General features: G+C 43.0%; 1 protein-coding gene across 3 annotated transcripts in view; it reads left to right on the top strand.

Annotated features, from left to right (window-relative positions):
• il6st (interleukin 6 cytokine family signal transduce) overlaps positions 1-17,201 on the top strand; it is a 33,913-nt gene extending 16,712 nt beyond the window's left edge. For all 3 annotated transcript variants that reach the window (XM_028601506.1, XM_028601505.1, XM_028601504.1), the window contains exons 7-16: positions 1,246-1,408; positions 1,862-1,944; positions 4,542-4,782; positions 6,169-6,351; positions 8,452-8,553; positions 9,272-9,415; positions 9,547-9,687; positions 13,723-13,819; positions 14,428-14,509; positions 15,873-17,201. In XM_028601506.1, coding sequence (XP_028457307.1) covers positions 1,246-1,408; positions 1,862-1,944; positions 4,542-4,782; positions 6,169-6,351; positions 8,452-8,553; positions 9,272-9,415; positions 9,547-9,687; positions 13,723-13,819; positions 14,428-14,509; positions 15,873-16,487 — 1,851 coding nt within the window. In that variant the 3' untranslated portion in view covers positions 16,488-17,201. The remainder of the gene's footprint in view (positions 1-1,245; positions 1,409-1,861; positions 1,945-4,541; positions 4,783-6,168; positions 6,352-8,451; positions 8,554-9,271; positions 9,416-9,546; positions 9,688-13,722; positions 13,820-14,427; positions 14,510-15,872) is intronic.
• The last annotated feature ends 6,351 nt before the right edge of the window (positions 17,202-23,552 follow it).

Below are 23,552 nucleotides of genomic sequence, written 5' to 3'. Positions count from 1 at the left end.
ATTTGTGTGCCTGGTACGTATTGTGGTGTAGTGTGCCTGGTAGGGGTGCATGATATATCGACTCAATATCACGTTGCACAATATTGTATCGAAAGGGGTTGCAATATTTGCAATATTTAGTTTATATTGTGGAGGGCTGCGTCCCGTCTGTTGGCTGTGTGGCTTAGTTGTGTTCGATTTAGAGTCCACTTGAAACGCTATAATGATCATTATTTCATTGGCCAGTTACCGTGGTTACGTGCCACCTGCACATGTTAGTGCACGTCAGCGCGCGGGGACCACTACGTGACAAACCCTATGGAGTGTACCACGTGTATGCATATTTGGACAGAGTGACCGTGTAAGTGAAGAAATAGCTAGAGACAACTAAACGGAACAGATCAGAGAAGCGAAAGTTGTGTCCTGTTCTCTTTATTTATATATTTGATACTGTCCAACCAGTAAAACATGTCCTCTTCTCTTTATTTATATATTTGATACTGTCCAACCAGTACAACATGTCCTGTTCTCTTTATTTATATATTTGATACTGTTTGTTCTCTTTATTTATATATTTGATACTGTCCAACCAGTACAACATGTCCTGTTCTCTTTATTTATATATTTGATACTGTCCAACCAGTACATGTCCTGTTCTCTTTATTTATATATTTTATACTGTCCAACCAGTACAACATGTCCTGTTCTCTATATTTATTTATTTATTTTATACTGTCCAACAGTACAACATGTCCTGTTCTCTTAATTTATATATGTGATACTGTCCAACCAGTAAAACATGTCCTGTTCTCTTTATTTATATATTTGATACTGTCCAACCAGTAAAACATGTCCTGTTCTCTTTATTTATATATGTTATACTGTCCAACCAGTACAACATGTCCTGTTCTCTTTATTTATATATGTTATACTGTCCAACCAGTACATGTCCTGTTTGTAGACATGGTCCTTATTTATGTTTTCATGTTGTACCAGTCCAATATGACTGTCAGTTGAAATAAACCTTGTGTTGTATTTATTATGAATTTATTTTGATGTGTTTTCCCGTAACTTTTGTAATTTGACATATGTTTAAAAGTATCAAAATTAATATCTATATTGCAATATTCATAATCGATATACCAATATCGCATTTTGTCAATATCGTGCAACCCTAGTGCCTGGTCAACCGACCAGTCTGCTTCTTGTCTTTTTGAATTATTAGTTGACAAAATCAATAAAATAGATGTGTTTAATGTCCTTTAGGTACCTCTCGGGGACACTGCATCGAACATAAAGTCCTTCAGACTCCAGGACCTTCAGCCATACCAAGAGTATGAAATCCAGGTGTCCTGCAAAAATTCCAGGGAGGGTCATGGTTACTGGAGCGACTGGAGTACCATTGTTACCAAGAGAACACCAGAGGCCCGTGAGTTTTATGGCTGCCAGTTCAGACTGACTTCGGTTTCACTAAGTAAAAGTGTTTGACCACCAAATACACTTGTTGTTCAAAGACAATTAAAGAAATATATATCTGTTCTTCCTGATGGACACAATATGATCCATTGAAATCTTCCTCACACTCAATCAGTACATACAGGTGGAGTCTGCAATTCTGGAGAAGAGTGTTGATATTTGAGCTCGGCACCCAAACCCGTCAGTGCTCCTTCAGAACTTGGGCCTGTGCCAGATCAAGCGTCCCCCTACCAGTCCCTCCACAGAGTTGAAACAGCAGCAGCTTTTAGCGACTTTTGAGCGACAAATCAAAATGTGTACAGGGTGGCAGGACAGCACAAACGGAGTAGTGTTGTGTAGTTCCTTTTGTTCTTTTGGTAAAGTAAAATATTTAGTTTTCCTTTTTTTTTTCTATCTTTTGTCTTAGGACCAACAAGTAAACCAGATCTATGGAGAGTCATTGCTGAGGGTGACCGCAAAAATGAACGACGAGTGAAGTTTATTTGTAAGGTAAATTCCTGCATCACATTCAATTTAGCACAACAATCTGTTAGATCTAATGATACTAACACTATGGTTTGTATTAGTAAACATTAATCCCCAAAAACAATACCATGTTAGGAAACATAATTCATGCGTGGAAAGTGTGGAGAATCTACTGTATCAAACTGCTTGTTGTAAAAATAAAAAATTCCGCAGTAAAAGTCAGTCTATGCATTCACTGAAGCAGAAGATGATTAAAGGGTAACTACCGTTTCTTTTCAACCTGGACCCTATTTTCCTGTTTGTGTCTAAGTGACTGATGGGAACAACAATTTTTGACATTGGTCCAGTATAAAGAGAGATCACTGCCGACTGTCAAACGTTGTATTGTCCAGCTTGGATCTACATTTACAAAAGTGCTCGTTTTGCCGCTGACAGGCTCAGTTTAATATTGTGTCTGACAACGTTATGGAAAGGATTTCTAAGGAGGTCGACCTTTCTGTTAAAGAGTAAGATTATTTTTCTTTACATAAAAATATCTGCCAAATTGCATTTGCTAAACTGCCAGACTCACTAATAAACAGTGATTTTAGCATCATAAAATACACTTCATTCAAAGTCGACAGAAATAAAATAAAACTATTTCGTCTTTCCATCCATCGCAACTCTAGTTTTGGTTGAAATAAACACATAGTTTACTGAGTTACATGTATAAATATGTTGGCTCTATACACGCTAAAAGTACTGTTTTTTTTTTTATGGAGTCTGCTGGGTTTAGTGCTAGTGATTTAAGAGCTGTTTCTGGTTAAACAGAAAGGTCTCAAAGAGGTTTTAAAAAGGTCTATCTCTGTAGGGATCCTTTCCATAATGTTGACAGACACTTAGAATAATAATCTGAGTCTGTCAGCAGCAAAAACAGAACTTTTAGTTTACTGAACATTTGCCCCATAGGTTACATTACAGCACAGTCTGTGGCTGCCAGTTACAGCGTTCACACTTAATACTGGACCAATGTCAAAGATTGTTGTTCCCATCAGTCACTTAGGGCGTTTTCACACATACCTTATCCGGACTTTCGGACTTTTTAGTTTGATCCGAACCAAAATAACAGGTGTGAAACCTCCCCCGGACCACGATCCAGATCAAAAGACAAAATTTTGGTCCGATAAAAAGAAGTGGTCTCGGTACGGCCCAAACTGAACCATGGTCCGGTTCGTTTATAGTGTGAAAGCATTTTTTGGATGGTTCAGACTTTTGGACCAAATAAGAAGCTCTGTCAGGCTCTCCTTGTGTTACAAGACCGGGGAAGCTCCTTTAAGGAATAGCTTGGTGCTTAGTGAGAGAGAGAAAGAGAGTGATGGTGAATGCGCTCAGAGCAGACAGCTGTCAGCTATCGGAGCATCAGCAGTTTTTTTGTTAAGTGGTAGTAAATGTACAGTGTAGGTTTCCGTTTGTCTCTGAATAAATTCTCCAGAAAGAAAGTTCCTGTGTCTAGCTTCTAAACAAAACAAAAAGAGCAGTAGTCAGCAGGGGAGAGCAGCAGTCAGTTGAAAAAACAGAGAAAGGATGCGAGAGGACGGGGAACAAACCAACCAGTTCTAAGTATCTGGAGACGCAGCTCACGTATGTGATGACGGCAGGACGTAGTTTTGTCACGTAGAGATCTTTAGTGCGCTTGCATAACTGCACACCTTGGTTTGGACTTTCATGTGTGAAAACGCCCTTGCAAACAAAAGATAGGAAAATAGGGTTGAAAAAAACTGTGGTTAACCTTTAATATCATACAAAATTAAAATGACGGGTAATAATAGGCTAGTATGACAGATGTTTTAACACCCTGTCCATCAAGGGAGAACCTCTAATGCCAGCACTGATAGGGGGATCTGTAACATACCAAACCTTTGCCTAAATAGCGACCTTTTCTAACATACTGCTTGTTCTGTGGTGTTGGCAGTTCATATCTGATCCCTGGCTGATCCAGTTTGAAAAAAAAATAGTAGTTACCCTTTAATATTGTACTAATAGTATTTCATAAATTTGGCACAATTCTCACAGTTCTCAGTTTTTGGAAATATGCCTTTAAAAAATGAGGTCATATCTATGGGCAGAAATGTGTCACCAGCAACTGAATTTAAATAATTTTATATTTAAATTTGCATTGTTTAATTTGAATATAAATTGAAAAACTCTATGAGCAGCATAATTCAAAATCAAATTTATTAGTTTGGAATTGAATTCTTTTTTAAACACTTTGAAATTGAAACTGTCTTTGAATCTTACTGAAAATCCAACACTTTCTGTATTTACTCTCTGCTTTAGCTTTTCCAATGTTTTAGATACAGATATGGTGATAACGATCCAAAATTATTTCAAAAAGACTCAAAACTACCACAAAAGGACCCAAAACGGTTCCAAAGAGATGCAAAAACCCACAGAGACATAACATGTATATAACATTTTTTTAAATTGAAAAACATTTCCTTGAGGAAGGACGCCTAAACCCCCCTGCCAAATACGCACACCAAAGTCTTCCACAAAGCCAGGGAAAACGCTGCACTCTTGTCGTTTGTTTTTCTGACTTGATGCTGAAGGGTAACGTGCAGTGTGTAACTTTGTCCTGCTAGGATCCTGTGCTTGCCAACGGGAGGATAGTAAGCTTCGACGTAAAGATTCAAGACCCAAAGGATAAAGTCAGGAACGGAAGTTTGGAGTGGAAGAATATACCCAGATCCAGCCAGGGGAAGATCACTGATCTCAAACAGATTGACCTGGCTGACCAGAAATCTGTCAGAGTGTACATCAACGCTACCAATTCTGTGGGGAAATCTGATGAGGCATCGTTATTCATCTTGGCGAAAGCACGCGGTAGGTGTCCATGGTCACACTCTAAAGCACACGTGTCAAACTCAAGGCCCGCGGGCCAAATCCGGTCCCTCGCAGACTTTGATCCGGCCCGCATATCAATTTAGGTTCTCATTCAATTTTGGCCCACCTAGTTTTTCTCCCCTTCTCCTTTTTTTGTCACTTTTGCTGACACTTTTTTGACATTTTTGGCCCTTTGTCCGGTCTTTTTTTGGCGCTTTTTTTCTGTGATGGCTGAGGAACTTTTTTAGGACTTTATGTCGACAAAACTGTGTGTGAGAAGACTTATAATATTTGACTTTTCTTTTAAATAAAAGCATGTTGATAAACTTTGTCACATTTTCACAGTTTTGTCGCCTTTTCTGAAGTTTGTCACTTTTGCCCAAGCTTTTCTCAACGTTTTGGCCACTTTTTTTGGCAATGTTTTTGTCCCTTCTCTAAAGGCACACCTGCAGTGTATAATCTAAACTGCTGCATGTGATATTTTGTATTATATGTATTATAGCAGGGAAGGCGTGCTGCTACACTATGCACAACTGTCAGATATCGTATCCAGCCCTAATGCCAGTCATTGCTGGCTCATCCCAACTTCCCTAAGGACTTCTTCTAGTGATAGCAGCTCTGTTTCTGTGAAGTTGTCAGCGGAAGAGGAGAATGTTAATTATTGAGATTTAATGTCAATATCTGGACTTTAAGAAGCCCCAGTCCCAACAGTATAAACATAATATGAACATACCCTGATGAGGAGGAGATTTGTCGTAGTGTAGCAGGAACAATCATATTAATGAACAAGACAAAAATACTCCAGTACTCCAAATTAATGTAACCTTTCAACTGGACTATATAGTCATTATATTTTTAAGAACTTTTTTACTTTTATGCCTTTTGTTTTCAAGTGGACAGTACAGCGATAACAGGAAATGAGTGTGTATTGAACAGAAATACAAATGCAACACTTTTGTTTTTTGCTCCCTTTTTTCACAAGTTAAAGTTAAAGATCTAAGACTTCTTGTATGCACACAAATCACACTATCTCTCTCACATTTTGGCTCCAAATTTGTTAGTCTTTGTCTTAGATGTTTTATTTCAACTTGAGGGAAAAAAATGCTGCATTTGTATTTTTGTGCTCAGTGTATGCTGATCCAAGCGTCAGGCATGATACAGTATATGCTGCTGCACCATATGGCCGCTGTTTCCTCACACTTCCGCTGACTCACAAAGCCAACCACAACATACCAGAGCAGACACTCCAGCTGTTTGTCTAGCCGCAGATGGCTGGGCCGTAGTGTGCTGCTGTGACTGGTCTAATCACATACATATACAGTAGACTCTGTGTGTGTGTGTGTGTGTGTGTGTGTGTGTGTGTGTGTGTGTGTGTGTGTGTTTCAGAGTCAGAGCTCGCTCCGGTTGAAGAGCTGAAGGTGTTTCCCCACAGGGGCCAACTGTGGCTGGAATGGAAACCCCCCAACAGTACAAAGTTGGTGTCTGAGTATGTGGTGGAGTGGTGGGTCGAAGGTGCTCAGATAGACTGGCAGAAGGAGAAGAGAAATACCACACGCACTGCCATTAAAGGTAAGCTCTTTCCTCTAAATAAAACGATTTGACAGAGTGGAGTTTGCTAGTAAAGGGATATTTCACCCAAAATATGTCATTGAGACCTAAGATAAGATCTTTGCTCATGTTAAACAAAGAAACTCTTATGTAAAAAAAATTGACAATTATGCAATATTATATAAATACATACAGGCCTACCCATGAGTTTGTTTTAAATGTATAGCCTTCTACCCGGCTGTTGTACCAGTGTTGTTACATGTCTTCTAATCAAATAGATTTAAATTAATATACCATAACAAAAGGTAAGAAATGAGCAATCAACAGCACAGATAAAAAAAAAAAAAAAAAAACAGAATAAGCAATGTCCATGTGAGATGCGGGGTAATCCAACATAAATCGACACAGTGAAGAGGACTTGTCGCTGCATTAACTCATGAAACTGCAGCAAATACTGCAGTGATGCAGGCTACTACACACAGTTCACACCTGTATCATATTATGTAATGGGCATTCTATAGTAGTTAAAGCACCTACAGTTTTAGAATGAGAGTTAAAGGCAAGCATGAAACCTACTCAAGGCTCACAGTAGGCTCGTTGGAGATGAACTGCGCCTCGCCTGTAAAGTAGAGAGCAGCCGGGGGCGGTGACAAAAACCCGCTGTCAAGTCGGACTGTTTCCAGCAGCCTTCAGGCTGAACAGGAAGCCGCAGAAACACTCACATCCTGTTAGGTCCTATTCCGATTTAATAAAATGTTATCAGACCCAAATATCAGCTTGTACACAGTCTCCAGTTGTTTTTATTATGACAAAGTAGCTGTCAAAATGCTCTACATGCGATCTGTTGCTGATGTTAATAAACAACAGACTGTAGATGATCTGTAATCTGATCAGATTTAGTCTCTCTGACTTCTAAATGTAGCCATCAGCCACACAACATGTGGTCTGTACAGAATAAGCCTTTAAATCAGACAAATGGTAGTTAAAATCCCTTCAATTCAAAATCAATACAAGTTTATATAAAACGTCATGTTGAGTCGATTCTGAACCAACCAGCTGTTAGATCAGCTGAGAGCCAGGCATTTCCCAGCATGCCCTGGGTCCGCCTGGGTCTTGCAGTCGGTGAAAAGCAACTGCGCTGCCTGCGTCTCAAACCTGTGGCCGCTTTCATCTCATGAGGTTATCGTTGCCCACGTGTGCATCAGACGTCGGACACAAATCTACCCAGCATGCATTGGGCGGCAATCGCCGGTGCTCATCTCGAACGAGCCTAGTGTGTGTGGTAGAGCTGATTGGATGTACTGCAGTGATGGAAAGGCGCACTCTAGTGGTAATGCGGTTAACTGCAACTTGGACTTCCACACCAGTGTGTATGCAGGTTTTGGCTCCTTAAGGCTGCGTTCAGATTGCCTGCGTCGGCTGTCTTTCCATTCATTTTGAATGGGGGTAGTGTGTTTAGGTGGGGAGACCGACTCAACTTTTGGAGAAACGCGACCCCAGGTCACGCTGCGGTGGCCAATCATGTAACCGGGGATCAGACTTGTCGTTGTGTTATGAGGCGGTGTGAGAGTCCCGTACAGGAAACAGGAAACATCACTGCCTTTATCTCTGCCACAAGAACATTTTAAAACCCCAAACACAAGCTCTGAACTGCCCGGAAGTTTGGATTATAGCTGAACGTTTCCTGCAACCACAAAGTTCTCGCTCTGTCTCACTCGTCTCTTTTCTTTCTCTCTCTCCTGTGAAATAAAGCTGACTTCAATTGCGGTCGGAAATGTCGAAATCTATAAACGATCTGACGGAAAACAGTGTGAAATATAAAGTCTACTTGTGCTCTGTTGGGGGGGGCGGGGGTTAAAGAACACAACAGGATGTCACACATATGAGCCGTTTCAGTGTCCGAAAATTCAAGCGGACAGCAGCTGAAAGAGCAAACTTACTGCAAACTTGTTACAGTCACCTTTCAATCCTGCAGGGTCTGTCATTCTCAGAAGCTAGATTTGGGTGGAATATTACTTTACTGATACTCTGCTTTACTCAAAATACATCATTTTTAAGAGTCAATGGGCTTTACTCTGTACTAACATTTCATTTAACTCTTGATCTTAATATCAAACCTAGGCCACCTTGACAAGTTTGTTTGCTACAACGTATCGGTGTATCCAATATACAATGGATGGATTGGGAAGCCCGCAAGAAAAGAAGCCTATCTGGAGCAAGGAGGTAAGATATCAGTGACTCATTGTAGGTAGGTGTTGTGAATATTGAAAGCAGACAAAAATTGGATAATTTCAAAAAAAGAATTTCAGACACACATTCATTCTTTTATGTCTGAGAGACCGCACAATCAGCAGCTCTTTCTTTCCATGTTTGTCTTCATGTGTCTTCACTTTCTATTTTTTAATGCATAATTGAATTTAACATTGTGACAAATTGATTGATTGATAAGTAGTGTATTTTAAACTGTCCTCGCCACCAGTGGACTCTGTTGACTATAAACTGTGCAACAGCGTCTTCTGGCTGCAGCAACACGTTTCTGATGCACACTAGTCTATAGCCACGATGTTCACTTCCGGGATTGCTCCGGTGCCACTGGAAATTCTGCCGGATGTCCCCCTTTCCAGCCAGATGTCCGTTACCCCCAGAAAAGTTGTTTAGTGGCAAGTGTCTTTTTTGGGGCCAGTCACAGACTGATGGCAGCATTACTGTAGGGCCAAATAGTTTCAGTGATAACCCAATCATGGACTGAATCGCAAAATTAAGAACTTAGGCCAGGGGGACCACCAGGCTTGCAATACACGGGAGAAACAAGGGTCTTCGTTAATTTCAAACGGTTCCACCATAGATGTTGCCACAAATCAGTATTAATTCGGTCTATATTGAATTCAGATAACCCACAGTTGTATGATGAGCACACATGATGTTGCTGTTGTGGTTGCAGCTCCGTTGGAAGCCCCCATTGTCAGATTGCACAAAGCAGGACGTAACCAGGCCACGCTGAACTGGACGGAGATTTCCCGAGGCAGTCGTCGAGGCTTCATCACAAACTACACCATCTTCTACACAAGTGGAACTGAAGTACACAGTACGTAGCTGTCGCACGGTATCCTGAATAGGCTTGAGTTTTTTTACACTTACAGCTGCCTTTTTAGTTTCCTGACAGTACCCCAACCCCTGCCTCTATTAGCGACTAATTTCGATTTTGCTCATTTGCAGACATAACCGTGCCAGCTAACACCGCCTCGTACACTCTGACGTCATTGTCCGGCAACACCAAGTATGACACTTGGATCAAGGCTTCAACCATCGGAGGCTCAAAGATCAGCTTTAATCACTCATTCACCACTCTGAGATATGGTGAGTGGAAACTTTCCAATATGTTGAACTGTTCCAGATGTTTTTCACAAATGTCCCAAAGGCAATTTCTCATAAAAATCATAAAATGTGTAGGGTTGGGTATGGTTTGGTTTTTTTCTGATACCGGTGCTAAAGCGGTGCCTAAACAATGCCTAAACCGATACTTTCAAGTTTTAAATAAATAAAAGAAGAGCACAAAAGGACTGTCTGCGACATTAATGAACTGCTTGTATATTGCTAAGGCCATATGGTCTAAATGTCCATCCATCCATCCATCTTCGTCCGCTTATCCGGTGTCGGGTCGCGGGGGGAGCAGCTCCAGCAGGGGACCCCAAACTTCCCTTTCCCGAGCAACATTAACCAGCTCCGACTGGGGATCGAGGCGTTCCCAGGCCAGGTTGGAGATATAATCCCTCCACCTAGTCCTGGGTCTTCCCGAGGCCTCCTCCCAGCTGGACGTGCCTGGAACACCTCCCTAGGGGGCGCCCAGGGGGGCATCCTTACCAGATGCCCGAACCACCTCAACTGGCTCCTTTCGACGCAGCGAGCAGCGGCTCTACTCCGAGCTCCTCACGGATGACTGAGCTTCTCACCCTATCTCTAAGGGAGACGCCAGCCACCCTCCTGAGGAAACCCATTTCGCCGCTTGTACCCTGGATCTCGTTCTTTCGGTCATGACCCAGCCTTCATGACCATAGGTGAGGGTAGGAACGAAAACTGACCGGTAGATCGAGAGCTTTGCCTTCTGGCTCAGCTCTCTTTTCGTCACAACGGTGCGATAGATTGAATGCAATACCGCACCCGCTGCGCCCGATTCTCCGACCAATCTCCCGCTCCATTGTCCCTCACTCGCGAACAAAACCCCAAGGTACTTGAACTCCTTCACTTGGGGTAAGGACTCATTCCCTACCTGGAGAAGGCATTCCATCGGTTTCCTGCTGAGAACCATGGCCTCCGATTTAGAGGTGCTGATCCTCATCCCAACCGCTTGACACTCGGGTTGCGAACCCGATCCAGTGAGTGCTGAAGGTCGCAGGCCGATGATGCCATCAGGACCACATCATCTGCAAAGAGCAGCGATGAGATCCCCAGCCCACCAAACTGCAACCCCTCCCCACCCCGACCACGCCTCGATATCCTGTCCATAAATATTACAAACAGGATTGGTGACAAAGCGCAGCCCTGGCGGAGGCCAACCCTCACCTGAAACGAGTCCGACTTACTACCGAGAACCCGGACACAGCTCTCACTTTGGTCATACAGAGATTGGATGGCCCTGAGTAGAGACCCCTCACCCCATACTCCCGCAGCACCTCCCACAGTATCTCCCGGGGGACCCGGTCATACGCCTTCTCCAAATCCACAAAACACATGTAGACCGGTTGGGCATACTCCCAGGCTCCCTCCAGGATCCTTGCGAGAGTGAAGAGCTGGTCCGTTGTTCCACGACCAGGACGGAATCCGCATTGTTCCTCCTCAACCCGAGGTTCGACTATCGGCCGAACCCTCCTTTCCAGCACCTTGGAGTAGACTTTACCAGGGAGGCTGAGAAGTGTGATACCCCTATAATTGGCACACACCCTCTGGTCCCCCTTTTAAAAAGAGGAACCACCACCCCAGTCTGCCACTCCTTTGGCACCGTCCCAGACTTCCCACGCAATGTTGAAGAGGCGTGTCAACCAGGACAACCCCTCCACACCCAGAGCCTTGAGCATTTCTGGGACGGATCTCATCAATCCCGGGCTTTGCCACTGTGTAGTTGTTTGACTACATCAGTGACTTCCGCCTGGGAAATCGGCGACAATCCCCGTTATCCTCCAGCTCTGCCTCTAACATAGAGGGCGATTAGTCGGATTCAGGAGTTCCTCAAAGTGCTCCCTCCACCGCCCTATTACCTCCTCAGTGGAGGTCAACAGTGTCCCATCCTTACTGTACACAGCTTGGATGGTTCCCCCTCCCCCTCCTGAGGTGGCGAACAGTTTTCCAGAAACACTTTGGTGCCGACCGAAAGTCCTTCTCCATGTCTTCTCCAAACTTCTCCCACACCCGCTGCTTTGCCTCTTTCACGGCAGAGGCTGCAGCCCTTCGGGCCCTTCGGTACCCTGCAACTGCCTCCGGAGTCCTCCGAGATAACATATCCCGGAAGGACTCCTTCTTCAGTCGGACGGCTTCCCTGACCACTGGTGTCCACCACGGTGTTCGTGGGTTACCGCCCCTTGAGGCACCTAAGATCCTAAGACCACAGCTCCTCGCCGCAGCTTCAGCAATGGAAACTTTGAACATTGTCCACTCGGGTTCAATGCCCCCAGCCTCCACAGGGATGCACGAAAAGCTCCACCGGAGGTGTGAGTTGAAAGTCTGTCGGACAGGGGCCTCCTCCAGACGTTCCCAATTTACCCGCACTACACGTTTGGGCTTACCAGGTCTGTCCAGAGTCTTCCCCCACCCCTGACCCAACTCACCACCAGATGGTGATCGGTTGACAGCTCTGCCCCTCTCTTCACCCGAGTGTCCAAAACATACGGCCTCAGATCAGATGAAACAATTATGAAATCGATCATTGACCTTGGCCTAGGGTGCTCTGGTACCAGGTACACTTATGAGCATCCCTATGTTCGAACATGGTGTTCGATTATAGACAATCCATGACTAGCACAGAAGTCCAACAACAAACAACCACTCTGGTTTAGATCAGGGAGGCCGTTCCTCCCAATCACGCCTCTCCAGGTGTCTCCATCATTGCCCACGTGTGCGTTGAAGTCCCCCAGCATAACAATGGAGTCCCCACTGGAGCCCCATGCAGGACTCCAGTCAAGGTCTCCAAGAAGGCCGAATACTCCGAACTCCTGTTTGGTGCATATGCACAAACAACAGTCAGAGTTTTCCCCCCACAACCCGCAGGCGAGGGAGGCGACCCTCTCGTCCACCGGGTAAACTCCAACACAGCGGCGCTCAGCCGGGGCTTGTGAGTATCCCCCACCCGCCCGGCGCCTCACACCCTGGGCAACTCCGGAGAAGAAAAGAGTCCAACCCCTATCCAGGAGTATGGTTCCAGAACCGAGACTGTGCGTAGAGGTAAGCCCCACCAGATCTAACCGGTAGCGCTCCACCTCCCGCACCAGTTCCGGCTCCTTCCCCCACAGAGAGGTGACGTTCCACGTCCCCAGAGCCAGCGTCTGCCGCCCGGGTCTGGTCCGTCGAGGCCCCTGACCTTCACTGCCACCCATGTGGCATCGCACCCGACCCCAACGGTTCCTCCCACAGGTGGTGGGCCCATGGGCTGGAGAGATGGGAGCCACGTAGCTTGTTCGGGCTAAATGGTCTAAATGAAATGATTTTATTAATAATGTAATAATAATAACTTATAACAATACTTATTTCACCAGTAAATTGCTGTTTAACTACAAAAACAACCACCAGATGGGGGCAGTCACGTGGTCAGGGTGTGACGGGAGTATTTTTTACAACAATTGATTCCCGTGTCACCCGTACCTCCAATGCTCTGTTTTATTTTTTATTTTATTTTTTATTCCAATGTTGTAGTTCTTTCTTTGGCTAGTCCAAATATAATTTGCTGTATTAGGACTACAAATGAGACCAACATGTAACGTATATTGCAGTTAATCAGCTTTCATGTTCTTGGTGCAAGTCTCTTTCAGATTGTATCACAGACATAAAACTTATTCTTCAGCTTTGGGGAAGTGCAAGTTGAATTTAGGGCTTAGTTGATGTCATGATAAAGGTCTTAAATTCCATTGTTAATGGTCTAAAAGGGTCTTCAAGGTCTTAAATTTGACTAGGGGAAACCTGCAGAAACTGTGGAATGGCTGGTTTCATATGGACTTTGTATAAGCCAGGGAGTCTGTTAACACACATGTAGATTGACTTCATTTATTGACATGCATTATAGCAACTAAACAGCAGCTGAAGTGCTATGATTGAAGTATATTGACATGACGTTTTCGCTCTGTACCTAGCTTTGCTTGGTCAATTGTTGGTGGAATGTCTCTGAATGTCCTCTGTGTTTCCCTTCAGCCCAAGGAGAGATGGAGTTAATTGTGGTCGGAGTGAGCCTGGGCTTTCTGTTTATTGTTGTCATGACCATGCTGCTCTGTGTCTACAAAAAAGATGTGTAAGTTACACTTAAACACCCACACTGCTGCTGTCAGAGCAGTAGAGCTGGAACAATTCCAAATGTTGCTGTACAATTAATTGTCTCAGAAATAAATTGCGACTAACAATATAATTGCCTCTTTCAGGGGGTCCTCACAGTTACTGCAGGGGGGGCACCAAATAATTATTTGATAACAACAACATTGATGATAGGCTTACTGGCCTATAGGCAAGCTACCCACTAGGGTAGCCAAATAATGCCATCCAAAACATGATGTATAAGTATAGCTTGGAATTGTATGCATCATAAAAGCTACGTGTAAAGGCTTCCGGCTGCCCTGCATGTTACTATAGGTCCAGTTTAATATGCAACTCGATTTGATACAATATTATTATCTCTCTTTTAGCTAAGGGCTCCTTAGCCTAAAAAAGACCCCTGATTTAGAGCATACCCCGACCTTAAGTCAGAGGACTTTTCACAGTGGGACTATGGACAGCGGTGAATAGTTCAACCCGAAAAAACTGCTCAGATACATGTGTGTAAATTAAAAGTTATTATAGCGGTATTATTAGCTTTTGATCCACAGTTTCTAAGCGGACACATAACACACATTTCCCCTCTTACAGGCTCAAGGAGAACTTTTGGCCTCAGATTCCAGACCCTGGAGAGAGCACCATCGGAAACTGGTCGCCTGATTATCCTTTGAAAGTGAGCACTTCTTTTGAACTGACACAGATTCAGGCATACATCCTTTGTGTTGGCTGACATTTGAGTGTGTTGACTACAAACTTTTTGCCAGGATATTTCCTGGCCTGGCAAATAAAACAGAAATCATAGTTGCACACAAAAGCTGTCACAATGTACTGTTATTATGCATAAAACATTACTAATCGACTAAATAATTCTTTGTCGACTAATGCCTACCTTACACCAAATGGTTTTTCAAGTGATTCCACTGTCACAGTCTAATTTCCACTATGAGAATTAAACCCTGAGAGTCTTACTAGAGTCGGGGGGGGGGTCTCCAGTTGTCGTCGTCTCCATTTGTCGTCGTCGTCTCCATTTGTCGTCGTCGTCTCCATTTGTCGTCGTCGTCTCCATCGTTTGGTGTAAGGTCCTAAAACTCAGTCCAGTCAGTCTTTCTCCCGTCTGGACGTTGAGACAAAATCAAACGTCATCCTAAGTGTTAAGTCTTGGTAGTGAAGTTAGATCACGTGAACACTGTCACAACCAATGGGTGCTCTCCCTCCAGCACCAAACGGGGAGTTTTCCAACGGGAGATTTACCGGCAGATAAACGCAGACCTCCCTGTACTGGAGACATTCTTCTGCGTGTACGGCAGAACAAAATCCGCAGACTTTTCCTCAAGTTTACATTTTTCAAAAATAATCTAGTTGTAGCCTTGCAGTGTGTGTGACCCTGCAAGATCCCCAGTCTTTACATATTATCACAGTCTTTATATATATATATATATATATATATATATATATATATATATATATATATATATATATATATATATATATATATATATATATATATATATATGCGCCGTAGTGGTCACGTTAACTTATTCTCACCACACCATCACTGCTCTTTGTGTTAGCATGTACAGGCCTTGGATTCGATCGGTCAGTTTCCAGTCCTATTTGTTTTTAGTCCGATTCTAATTAGGGCTGCACAATTTATCTTTTTTTTTTTTAATCATCATTGCGATATTAACTGGCACAATAAACACAATGGCTGCAACATATCGCACGACACAGACATTTTTTTAATAACTTTTCATTCTTTTTTAGTGGTGCCTTTTATATTCATTTCGGTGTTCAATTTGTTCAATAAAAGAATTATGGAAATGATTTCCTTTCATGTGTTTTAAAATCAACAAGCCATTTGTTGTATGTTAGCAGAATACTGAAAGCAGCAGAAGGGCAGAACTGAGTCCGCTTTAAAACTTATCGCAAGTGAAATCGTTATTGCGATATTCAACAACGTTATTGCATTTGGCATATTTTCCCCATATGGCGTAGCCCTAATTGTCACTTTGTTTGGAACTTGTCCTCCTCTACAGGCAGAGACACCGAGGGAGAACGGTCTGTTGGGCATCAGCGTGCTGGACGTGGACGTGTGTGACGGGAAGTGTGTGTTCGAGGAGGACAAGGCCAGTCTGTCTCTGAAGAAGGGCAAGTATCTGTCGGAGGAGCACAGCAGCGGCATCGGTGGCTCCTCCTGCATGTCCTCGCCGCGCCAGAGCGTGTCCGACAGCGACGAGGGCGGAGACATGGCCGACACCACGGCCAGCACCGTCCAGTACTCCTCGGTGGTGCCGGCAGCCCCCAGCGGCTACAAGGGTCAGACCCCCAACTCCCAGCCCCAGCAGGCTCTTTTCTCTCGGTCCGAGTCCACGCAGCCCCTGCTGGACTGCGAGGAGAACCCGGACGTGTTGCAGCAGGAGGGCAGCAGACAGTCCCAGCGTTCCCCCCCCCGACCGCCCCGCTGCACAGACGGCGCCGACCCCGCTGGCATCGCGGAGCAGCAGGAGCTGCTGGAGCCTCTGGACTTCTGTCCGCTGGGAGAGGACTCTGAGCAGGCGACGCCTGTGGACGGCCAGGCTGCTGACTGGCTGCCGGCGCCGCCGCCGCTCTCCAGCTACATGCCCCAGCTGGGGGGCTACAGGCCACAGTAACAATACATGTCACCCACGGCAACGGTTCTGTGCCTTTTTTGTTTAAAGTCTCTGAACAGCCACACAGGTGTTTTCAGTTCTTCTGGCTGATGTGCTCATGTTGAATGTGGGCCACAGCTTAGAAGGGACTTCTTAGGTCTAGGGATGTCCCGATCACAGTATGGGATGGGAGCCGATTTTGGCATTTTTTAACTGATCGGGGAGCGGCATTTACCGTGATTACCTTACTCCGATCATGTACATCTGCTTGTAGGGGTTGCTGCCTTTAACCACACACGCCCTGCGCCACAAACGCACCACCAGACTGCCTGGATGGCGGCACTTTCAGACCAACATGGCGCGGCCAATCACCAGTGTCTGTCCAAAGAGAGTCTCGTAGCTCGCCATCTCTTGGAAACAATTAAAAAAAGTGTTTCTTAGTCACCCGTTCCTTACACAAGCGGATTACTCTAATTCTCCACCCTTATTCCGTGACTATTACAGGGGCGCTATGCAGTTTTGCCAATTTCTTCGCTGTTTTCTCTCTTTTTGCTCGCAGGTTTCTCTATAGAGCTCCCCCTACAGCTTCAGAATAGATATTTGGCAATGCTGTTGTAGAAAGTCATTGGTGACTCTGAAAACGCAGCTCCTATGTTTCCTTGTGTCTGACTCCTCTCTCGGTCAGTCTGCCGTTTCCTCTTTCTCTGTTCCTCTGACAATGCTTTCCTAGCTTTCTGTTTCTTTTTTTTTGCCGGCTCAGCCATGACAATAGATCGCTACCTTCTTCTTATAGCTAGCCGGTTCCTGGATGTGTGCAGTGCCGTGAAGCAGTTTGTTACATGGCGAGACCTGATATCACGCCATACTTCCTGATGCCGAGGCCGCCGGCTCACAGGTCAAAGTTGCGAGGGTGTTTTTTCCGCTCACAGGCGCTAGGGGGGAGCGAGATGACCACCATTCAACTTGAAAAAATGTCATATAACCATTCCAATGACTCCGAAGATGTTCAGTTAAGGTCAGTTAAGCTAGAAAAGATCGGGACTCGGTATCGGCAGATATTCAATATTTCAAAAAATTGGATCGGGGGTCAAAAGAGCTGATTGGGACATCCTTAGTTAGGTCACAAATCCTTTCTACTGACAGGAATGATAAAGGTGTCATTTGTCAATCAATCAGTCTAGGACCCCCCCCACCACCACCACCACCACCACCACACACACACACACACACACACACACACACACACACACACACACACACACACACGGTCCTGGGAAGAGGGTCCAATCCGCCACATTAACTCAGAACACCTGTGTGGGTGTTAAGGGCCTTTAATGCCAAATGTTAATTTCAAGTCTTTGAAGCAGTAAAGAATAGGGCTGTGCAATTAACCCAAATGTTAATTGTGATTACAATTCTGGCTCCTAATGCTCACAAATAAACCGATTAATTGCAAATTAGTTGAACTGTACATTACCTTTTGCACCAAACTCTTACTTTGTCTTTTGTAAGAAAGACGAGAAGGATGAAGGGACATTTCACAGTTGAAGGTGTGTTCACTGTTGATTTCTTTAACCGCTTCACTGTTTTTTTTTAACTCTAATAATTGCAACATCTTTCCAAAAGACAACGAGCAGTCGTGTTAAACGCTCGTGATTTCAATATTCAAATTTTTTTTTCCACCATGGAGCAGCCCTACTGTAGCAGCATAACCAAGTATAACTAGTTGAGGATGCTTCAGGAGACTAATCTGCAATAGGAATTAGAGCTTGTAGCTGTAGTTTTGCTAGCTTTGCACTCCCATGGGGAAAATGACACAGCATATCTTTGTGGTCAAATAATGCCCCACAACATACTCGACACATTTTAGTTTGGAGAGTGATGGGTGCTACAGCAGGCGGAGAGAGGTCTGACACAGGGAGTCTGTGGCTTCATCTACACCGCTACCTTTTCATTTTAAGACCATATCGATCGCCATCCACACAACCCCAGACTTTGCTAACCAAAACGGGGGCAGCAGTGTTTCCAAATTTCTCCGTTTTAGGGGCTCGAAAATGCCGCGGTAGTGTGGACGCGAGGCGCGAACGTAGCAAAAGAGCTTTGTTTTTAGGCCCAAACGTAGCCGTGGGAAGGTAGCCCTTGATTGGCGCTTAGTGTTCCTGTTGGAGCGGTCTCTTGCTGTAGCGCCCTCTTGTGGAGGGACTGGACCTCAGCAGGGATGTTGCCGTTGGTTACTCGGGCATTTCATTGTCATCGTCGTTTAATGGCACAGACTTATGTTTTTTAGTTTAAGTATATACACTGCACATGAATGTTATCTAGTAAAAGAAGTTCACACTGACATGTACATGATGAAAGGTATCTTTAACTGCCTTTTGAAAGTAAAAAAAATCAAAATCAAAAATCCAATGCATATCTGAGTAATATACAGTTTCTAGCTCATGCGGCATCATTTAGTTGAAGCATCACCTCCGCTGTATTTTTCTATCATTTTATGTTCATTTCTAGAAGCTGAAGGGCTTCCTGATGATGAGATTTACTCCTTAGGTCAGAGATCTTCAACAGGGGGGCCGGTACCCCTGGGGGGGGGGTCCTCAGAGTTGCTGCAGGGGCAAATTATCGTTTGGTAGTTAAAAAATATATAAATACACCATTATTAGTAATGTATACAACAATGATGATAGGCGTACTGGCCTAGAGCTAAGCTAGCCATAAGGTAGCCAAACAGTTTAAGGATTCACTGTCACATTTTTTACTTTAAGACATGAAGTATAAATATGCCAACAATTTTTATTTTAAAAGCTTAGTATTGTACGATGAAAAGGTATGTGTGAAGGCTTTAGGTCGCCCTTCACGTTATTGTAGGCCCAGTTTAATATGCAACTCTATTTTATACACTATATATGTAGTAGGGGGTCCTGCTCCGTCTCTTTTTCAGCTAAGGGGTCCTTGGCTTTTTAAATGTTGCCTTACGTATTGAAATTGGGTATTGAATGACGAGGCATTTTTTCAATACTTTTAGAAGCAGTTTGGTCGGTGCCTGAAAAGGATTGAATTAGGTCCCCAGCCCTACCGTTGACCAACAGCAGCTTGATGCGTAGAGCTGTGAGTAGTTGTTGGGAAGTGGTCTGACAATGTGATCAATCACTGTGATTTTTGGGAGTTGGGCCTATGGCCTAATTGCTCTGACCTGTCTGAAGGACTGCAGAGCTCTGGACACAATCAACAGAAATTCCACCTTAATAAAAAAAAATCTGCTTGCCTGCAAAGTTTTGTCTTTTTTGACCGTTTTATACTATAATATCTTCAACATGTTTTAGTCGTGCTATATGAAAGAGAAGGACTATTGCGGACTGGATGTTGTGTGAATTTAGTTTTTTTCAAAGCACGGTTTCAGTGGGAAGTGTTGGAGAGGTGAAGCGTTTCCTTACCTGCCGGCAAAGGTTAAAGCTTTCTCGGTGTTGGAACGCTGTATATGCTGATTATTATCAAATATGAAATAAATGTTTTAACTAATGTGTTGATGTCTGCTGGCATTATTGTGCTTAAGACTTGTGTAATTGTCTGACAAAAGGATATGGAAGGATTTCCCCGCCATGAAAAGCAAAAGAATAGATCACATTTCTTTTATTTAATTTTTTTTTTTATTTCAACATTTTGACTTTCTAATTTAACAGATACTAAGTCAAGATTTTTAGATTTTATTATTTAAAAGGGACAACGCAGATGAATCAACATGAGCATACAGTCCAACATGTAAATAGCCAGATTTAGCCACACAGGCTAATCTTCATCTGCAGTCCCTTGGCAGGTTGATGGCTTATAACATTAGATAAGATATACAACAACACAACACACACACATACACAAGAACACATGGGCGTAATAAGTCAAATGACACAACCAATATTCCAGATGAAGACAGCTGGCAGCTTGATGGCATGAGAGAAACAGAACCCAAGTAGCATAAACAGTAGACAGGTCAAAGTGCATAGACACACATTAAGACACCCAGAGACACTACTATAGACTATAGGGACATTACAGTCTAAATCTTGACTTCTGGAATATTATCTAGTGATTACTATCTTGTGAGTGCAGTTTGTGCCAGTACTGGGTTTGTAAAGGGGATTTGATTTGAAACTGTAAATGCTGAATATGCTAAGTGCATTTTATTTGCAATGAAAAATGTTTAATTTGTGGAATTTAAAGGTGGAGTCCATTTTTGTATGCAGTGCCATCTTCCAGATGGCTTCACGCTCAGGTATGTTGGGACGCTGCAAATGACGTTCTGTCGTCATTACCTCGTGTTAACGGCAGTAGAAGTACTTCAGACTGGTAAACATGTCAGACAAGTATGAGAGTTCTGTGATAGTATCTCACAGTTATGATCCACTAAGTCTTAATTAATGCATAACTATTGGGCATTTATTATTACATTTTAAATAGGCTGCAAAGATGAATCAATTAGTTGTCAACTTATTTAAATCGCCAAATATTTTGTTAATCAATTCCTCAGTTTGAGTCATTTCTTATGGAAAAACATATCAAACTTCCCTGATGTCCGCTTGTTAAATGTGAATATTGTTCTAGTTTCTTCAATCCTCTGGGACAGGAAACTGAATATCTTTGAGTTGGGGAGTCAACGAGACATTTGAGGACGTCCTCTTGGGATTTTTGGGAAACCCTAATCAACATTTTTCTACTTTTTCTGACATTTTAGAGACCAAACAACTAATCCATTCATCCAGAACATAATCTGGGTGAAAAGAGTTGTTAGTTGCAGCCCTGTGAGTTCTAGTTCTAGTTACGAGACTAAGCACAACAAACTATTTCATTTGAGCCATTCCTAGATACTTAGTCTTCAAGAATCTCATTATTCAGTATATCTGGAGGAGTAGAGGTGTGATTTGGTACATAATCAGTGGTGGAGGAAGTATTCTGATCCTTTACTTTAGTAAAAGTACTAATACCACACTGTAAAAAATACTCTGTTACAAGTACAAGTCCTGCATTGAAAGTATCATCAGGGAAATGTAAAGGTGAAAATTAACAAATTACAATTACTCACATTACTTTGAGTAGTGTTTGTGTACTTTTACATTTTAAAGTAGTTTTAAATATCTGTAGTTGTACTTTTACTTGAATGTCTTGTTTGAAGTATTGTACTTCGTTACATTTTAAATCACATCAGTTATTAAGTAAAAAATAATTTCTATAACGTTGTTTTGTGTCTGTCGATAAACTCCAATCCATTGGGGTTTTCGCTTTTAAAGTTTTTTTTTTCTTTCTTTTTTAAAAGGTTTTTGTCACTTTCTGGACTTTGTGCCCTTATCAAGTTGTAAATGAGTGTGAGTTAATTTAATAAGTATATAAAGTGTAAAGATATTGAATAAGAATAAATATAAAAAAGAATATCACCCCCACTGTGTAAAAGTAACTCAGTAACTTTTACTCTGAATACATTTTAAATGAGCTACTTTTTACTTTTACTTGAGTAGATTTCTAAAGGCTACCGGTATTTTAACATGAACTTAAAGGGACAATGTAAGTTAATAGGACAATTGTCCAGCTTGTACTTAAGTTCAGAGAGTGCTGGTTTTGCCGCTGGTTTTGCTTTAAGAGTTGTTTCTGGTTAAACAGAAAGGTTTCAAAGAACTTTTAAAAAGGTCTATCTCTGTAGGGATCCTTTCCATAATGTTGCCAGAAACTTAGAATATTAATCTGAGTCTGTCAGCGGCAAAAATAGCACTTTTGTGAAGGTAAATACAAGCTGGATAATTGTCCTATTAACTTACATTGTAGCTTGTTTCTCTGCTGCCGACTGCAGCGATCTCTCTTAAAGGAACACGCCGACTTATTGGGAATTTAGCTTATTCACTGTAACCCCCCGAGTTAAACAAGTCGATACATACCCTTCTCATCTCCGTGCGTGCTGTAACGCTGTCTGACGGCTCCAGCTGCATCAGGCCAGCACAGAACATGCAGGTGAATGGTTCCAGTAATCCTACTGCTAAGAATAAGTGACAAAATAACGCCAACATGTTCCTATTTACATGTTGTGATTTATAGAGTCACAGCGTGTACAAAAAACAACGTAACATGAGACACAGCCGTCTTCTAACTGTAAACAAACCTGGAACTATATTCTCAGGCGGAAGAATATAGTACTTGGGCGGAGTGATATGCTCGCAGCAAGCCTGTCTGAGAATATAGTTCCAGGTTTGTTTACTGTTAGAAGATGGCTGTGTCTCATGTTACGTTGTTTTTTGTACACGCTGTGACTCTACAAATCACAACATGTAAATAGGAACATGTTGGCGTTATTTTATCACTTTTGTCACAATTGGGAGCAGTAGGCTAGTTGGAACCAGTTACCTGCAGGATCTGTGCTGGGCTAAGCTAATGCTGGAGCCGTCAGACAGCATTACAGCACACACGGAGATGAGAAGGGTATGTATGGACTTGTCTTACTCTGGGGGTTACGGTGAATAAGATAAATTCCCAATAAGTCAGCGTGTTCCTTTAATACTGGACCAATATCACAGATTGTTGTTCCCATCAGTCGCTTAGACACAGAAATATAGGATAATAGGGTTAAATAGGTTAAAAAAAAACAGTAGTTACCCTTTAAGTGAAAGTTCAACAAAGTAATACTGAAGTAGAATGTTTTTGTAGTCTTACCACCTCTATGAAAATGTAGTTAAAGTATTCTCCCATTGTAGTGTGTGTAAAGGATCCAACCAGCTGTGTGTATATTGGTCTCATCATCTCAGCTGGACTTGTAGCCGTTATATTGTTGACTAGTTTACTTTAGAATCAAACATCAGATTTAGAAACTACATGTGTTTAGTGTGCAGAAATCTGAATGTGTATCCACGACGTTCCACCTCCGGGAATGCTCCGTTGCCGTCGAAAATTCCGCCGGATTTCACTAATTTCGGCCGGATATCCGTTGCTTTGGGCTTCCTTTGTGTTTGTGTTCTGACCTCCGGTGGATTTGTGAGGATATGGTTAACTGCTCCTCAGATCTCTGCAGGGTAAATCCAGACAGCTAGCTAGACTATCTGTCCAATCTGAGTTTTC

The sequence above is a fragment of the Perca flavescens genome, chromosome 16 (assembly GCF_004354835.1).
Source record: "Perca flavescens isolate YP-PL-M2 chromosome 16, PFLA_1.0, whole genome shotgun sequence".
NCBI lineage: Eukaryota > Metazoa > Chordata > Actinopteri > Perciformes > Percidae > Perca > Perca flavescens.
Note: the sequence above shows the minus strand (reverse complement) of the source record. Positions and strands in the feature narration are given on the sequence as shown.